Raw genomic sequence first — 5000 nt, 5'->3', positions numbered from 1 at the left:
CACACACACACACACTCACCACAGACTGTGTGTGCAGCTTTAAGAACGGTTCTCTGACCAGAGAACGTGTGAGGAACCAGAGTGCTGGAGGATCATGGGAAACGTTTTCTTCTTGTCTGAGAGAAACTCCGCTGGGGAACGACGGGAACATCGGTGAGTCGTCTGGTTCTGGTTGTTCTGGTTCCTGTTGTCTCTGGTTCCTGTTGTTCTGGTTCTGGTTGTTCTGGTTCCTGTTGTTCTGGTTCCGGTTGTCTCTGGTCTTCCAGAACTTCTGATTGGTGGTTTTGCCCCGTCAGGGTTCTACTTCGACACCATGGAGATCACCCCCCAGCGGTCGGAGTCCATCGCTTCGACTGTGACGACAACCAGGTGGAGACGGACGTCAGTGTCCCGCTTCCTGTCTCACCTGTCCCCGGTCTCACCTGTCCCCCCCCCCCCCCCCCCCCCCAGGTGTGCTCCTTCAGCCCCCAGCAGGAGGTCCGGGCCCTGGTGGAGGGCCAGTTCCTGTCCAGGAGGCTCCACGCCGAGAGACTCGGTTATTCAATCAGTGAGTTTGTTGGTTCTGACGAAAACCAGTTCGTCTCCAGTCCAACCGACTCGTTTGGTTCTCAGTTCCAGGAACCAGAGTTTTGGCCACCGGAGGAGCTTCGTCCAACAAAGACATCCTGCAGGTCAGCCGGGGTCCAGGGTGGAACAGGAACCGCTCACTGCTCACACCTCGAGAACATCTGGAGAACACCTAGAGAACATCTGGAGAACACCTGGAGAAAATCTAGATAACATCTGGAAAACACCTAGAGAACTTCTGGAGAACATCTTAAAACACATAGAGAACATCTGTAGAGCACCTAGAGAACACTTAGAGAACATCTGGAGAACAGCAGGTCAGTAGTTGTGTGTGTCTCCATGTTCAGGTTCTGTCCGACGTCTTCAACGCTCCGGTCTTCACCATCGACGTGTCCAACTCCGCCTGTTTAGGCTCCGCCTACCGAGCTCTGCACGGTGAGGCCACGCCTCCTTCTCCTCTGACCAACCAGAGACTCTACTGGCGAACCAGAGACTCTACTGACGAAACAGAGACTCGGACTGATGAACCAGAGACTCAGACTGACGAACCAGAGACTCGGACTGATGAACCAGAGACTCGAACTGACGAACCAGAGATTCAGATTGACAAACCAGAGACTCAGACTTATGAACCAGAGACTCGAACTGATGAACCAGAGTCTCGATAAATGAACCAGAGACTCAGACTGACGAACCAGAGACTCAGACTGACGAACCAGAGACTCAAGGCCCTCTGGCAGTACCAGAAGCAGCTCTCTGATTGGCCGGTGTGTTCCAGGTGTGCAGGCTGACTCCGGGGTCTGGTTCTCGGAGGCGGTGAGGAACGCCCCGGACCCTCGGCTGCTGGTCTCCCCGGACCCGACGGCCCAGCAGGTAGGACCGGTCCGGGTCCCGGGTCCTGAGCCCGGACCCCCGGCTGGACGCGGGACGGACGAGACGCTAAGCTAACGTCCTGGTTCTTCCACCAGCGGCCCCCAGGGGGCGCAGTGCTGCTCCCTCACGCTTTCTTCTTCTGTGTTTCAGGTGTACCAGCGCATGTTGAGGCGCTACGCTGGATTGGAGGAGAGAGTCCTGAGAGGACACGCCCCCTGAGCCCCAGCAGCCAATCAGCTGCTTCCTTTTCCTGAGAAACAATTTAATAAAACCTCATGAACATAAACGATCAAAGAGTCTTTATTTTCACCTTCAAACATCTGTGTGTGTGTGTGTGTGTGTGTGTGTGTGTGTGTGTGTGTGTGTGTGTGTGTGTGTGTGTGTGTGTGTGTGTGTGTGTGTGTGTGTGTGTGTGTGTGTGTGTGTGTGTTTTAACAGCAGCACTCAGAAGAAACAGGGATGAAGGTTAGTGAGTCAGAGCTGAACACACACACACACACACACACACACACACACACACACAATAAACAGTAGATTTGTGATAGAAATGAATTCAATATTGTGTTTTTCTGTTTTATAGTTAAAAGTCATCGTCTCTCTCTCTCTGACTCACTTCATCTTATTACACTTCCGCTTTGCTCTTCAGAATAAAAGCAGAGAGCTGGTGAATAATAATAATAATAATAATAATAATAATACAGATTCTACGACTAATAACACTGACAATAATAATGATCAGGATAATAATTATCCATCTGTCATTCACCATCATCTCTTTTCTCTCTCTCTCTCTCTCTCTCTCGCTCTCTCTCTCTCTCTCTCTCTCTCTCTGTTTTATTCTGAAGCTGCTCTCTGCTATTTATCTCCAACTTGAATTCTACTTCCGGCTCAGCTTGTCCCCAGCAGCCCCGAACCAGAGGGGGAGAGAGGACACGGAGGGAGAGAGAGAGGGAGAGGGAGAGAGAGAGAGAGAGAGAGGGAGAGAGAGAGGGAGGGAGCGAGAGACAGAGAAGGAGAGAGAGAGACGGAGGGAGAGCGAGAGACGGGAGAGAGAGAAAGAAGGAGGGAGAGACAGGAGAGAGAAGGAGAGACAGACAGACAGAGAGAGAGAGGGAGAGAGAGAGAGAGAGAGAGAGAAGGAGGTAGAGGAGGACAGCGGCTCTGCTCTGCGGGATCTCCTCCTCTTGCTGCGGGCCGGACCTCCTCTGAGCCTCTCGGGGCTCCGGACTGTGCGGGCCTGGCTGCGGGTCCCGGGTTGGTCCTGGAGCTCTCGGTGCGGCCGGAGGGTCCGGAGGGTCCGGAGGGTCCGGAGGGTCCGGAGGCCCGCCGCCGAGAGGGACCATGAGGCCGTGCGGGATCAGCGGGGCTCTGCTGCTGGGAACTTTGTGTGCAGGTAAGAACCGCAGGACCGGGACCGGGACCGGGACCGGGGCCGGGGCCGGGGCCGGGGCCGGGGCCGGGGCCGGGGCCAGGGCGGGCTGCGGGAGAAACACATGGCGGCGGGATGGAGGCCCCCCCCCCCCCCCCCCCCCCCCCCGGTCAGAGGTGGGCTGAGGATCCCGGGTTGTCCTCACTTCGCACCTTGTCTGCGGCTCCGTGCGGGTCTGTCACCTCTCCCCGGCGTGCGCGCGCGTGCGTGCGCGAGCATGTGTGTGTACGTGTATGTATGTGTGCGTGCATGCTGCCGCTCCATTGTGTGCTGAGGCATGCAGGCGGATCGATACCGGAGCAGCAGCGCCGCGCGCGCACGCGCGCCTGTCCGTGCCCGTGACACGCGCTCCTTTCACACACACGCGTATACACACACACACACACACACACACACACACACACACACACACACACACACACCTAGAGCCGCTTCGTGCACGCGCGCCTCTACTACGACGCGCAGCGGGCGGATGAATGGAACCTCGTAGTGGCGAGAGGAGCTGTGCGCGTGCGCGTGCTGGACAAATACTACAGAGCTGCAGGCGTGCTGATGCACGTGAAGCTGCAGCTCTGCAGCACGCGCGCTCACCGAGCTTCAAAGTGCCGATTCAAACGAGCCGTTGCCAGGGAAACCGTCGGCTTCTCTCATCCCCCCGTCTGAGTTACTCTGAGCGGCTCGTTACTTCACTACTCACTCGTTACTGCTGGAGACGGAGAGTAACGAGTTACCTGGCAGAGCTCCTTGGTCATGTGCAGTACCGGGATTACTCTCACCCTGATACCCCTCTAGTTACTCCACAGAGAAGGTTACTGGATGAAGCTCTAGGAAGATGCTCTATTATCTGGATTAGAGGAGGAAGATGCTCTATAATCTGGATTAGAGGAGGGAGATGCTCTATAATCTGGATTAGAGGAGGAAGATGCTCTATAATCTGGATTCGAGGAGGATGATGCTCTATAATCTTGCTGTTAGAGGAGGAAGGTGCTCTATAATCTGGATTAGAGGAGGAAGATGCTGTATAATCTGATGTTAGAGGAGGAAGATGCTCTATAATCTGGATTAGAGGAGGGAGATGCTCTATAATCTGGATTAGAGGAGGAAGATGCTCTATAATCTGGATTAGAGGAGTAAGATGCTCTATAATCTTCTGTTAGAGGAGGAAGATGCTCTATAATCTGGATTAGAGGAGGAAGATGCTCTATAATCTGATGTTAGAGGTGGAAGATGCTCTATAATCTGGTGTTAGAGGAGGAAGATGCTCTATAATCTGGTGTTAGAGGAGGAAGATGCTCTATAATCTGGTGTTAGAGGAGGAAGATGCTCTATAATCTGGTGTTAGAGGAGGAAGATGCTCTATAATCTGATGTTAGAGGAGGAAGATGCTCTATAGTCTGGATTAGAGGTGGAAGATGCTCTATAATCTGATGCTAGATGTCAGATTGACCCCCACAGTGTTGACAGCTATGCTAGTGCTAATGCTAACACTAATATAATCCAGATATGTGAGTGTCATTACCAGGACATAGATTACCCAGCATTCATAGTAACAGGGATAGAAGGAGTACTGAATGGTATTTAAGTAATCTATTAAGTAAACTACTTAATACGTTGTGTCTGCAGTTAATCCAGACGTAACGACCTGCAGCGTTTTGTTGTGTTTGTGGAGTGAAAGCCCCCCCCCCCCCCTTGCCCATCCCCCCCTCCCCTTCATGGCTGAGACCCCTGCAGGGGGGTGGGGGGGGGTTTCAGACAGGATTTAAAGGAGCAGTACGTGCTTTTATTTCACTTTAAGATTAATGACAGCGGGTCAGGAGAGGTGGCGGGGGAGGGGCTGCCTGACGTGGGGGGGGGGGTTGATTCTATGTCCTGCAGCAGGCGGCTCGTCCACAACTGTTTATTCCAGCATTATTGATCTGATTGGATGATTCAGTATATTTGACACTGATTTAGCTCCCGGCTGCTCAGAGCCTCGCTCAGCAGGGGCGCCGTGCCGCAGGGGGCGCCGTGCCGCAGGGGGCGCCGTGCAGCAGGGGGCGCCGTGCAGCAGGGGGCGCCGTGCAGCAGGGGGCGCCGTGCCGCAGGGGGCGCCGTGCACCGGCTCACAAACGTATTTCTGCAAACAAATAGG

General features: G+C 54.1%; 2 protein-coding genes across 2 annotated transcripts in view; both read left to right on the top strand.

The window, feature by feature from the left end:
- Nucleotides 1-1721, top strand: part of xylb (xylulokinase homolog (H. influenzae)) — a 7151-nt gene extending 5430 nt beyond the window's left edge. Inside the window, 8 exon segments of the mRNA XM_080514916.1 lie at nt 38-153; nt 297-320; nt 323-369; nt 451-547; nt 613-671; nt 915-1002; nt 1346-1440; nt 1591-1721. Coding sequence (XP_080371042.1) covers nt 38-153; nt 297-320; nt 323-369; nt 451-547; nt 613-671; nt 915-1002; nt 1346-1440; nt 1591-1659 — 595 coding nt within the window. The 3' untranslated portion in view covers nt 1660-1721.
- Nucleotides 1722-2472: 751 nt separating this feature from the next.
- LOC308143925 (activin receptor type-2B-like) overlaps nt 2473-5000 on the top strand; it is a gene marked incomplete at its 3' end in the record, with an annotated part of 15614 nt that continues 13086 nt past the window's right edge. The window contains exon 1 of the mRNA XM_080514868.1: nt 2473-2833. Coding sequence (XP_080370994.1) covers nt 2782-2833 — 52 coding nt within the window. The 5' untranslated portion in view covers nt 2473-2781. The remainder of the gene's footprint in view (nt 2834-5000) is intronic.

Source organism: Blennius ocellaris (genome assembly GCF_963422515.1).
Source record: "Blennius ocellaris genome assembly, chromosome: 19".
Classification (NCBI taxonomy): domain Eukaryota; kingdom Metazoa; phylum Chordata; class Actinopteri; order Blenniiformes; family Blenniidae; genus Blennius; species Blennius ocellaris.
Note: the sequence above shows the minus strand (reverse complement) of the source record. Positions and strands in the feature narration are given on the sequence as shown.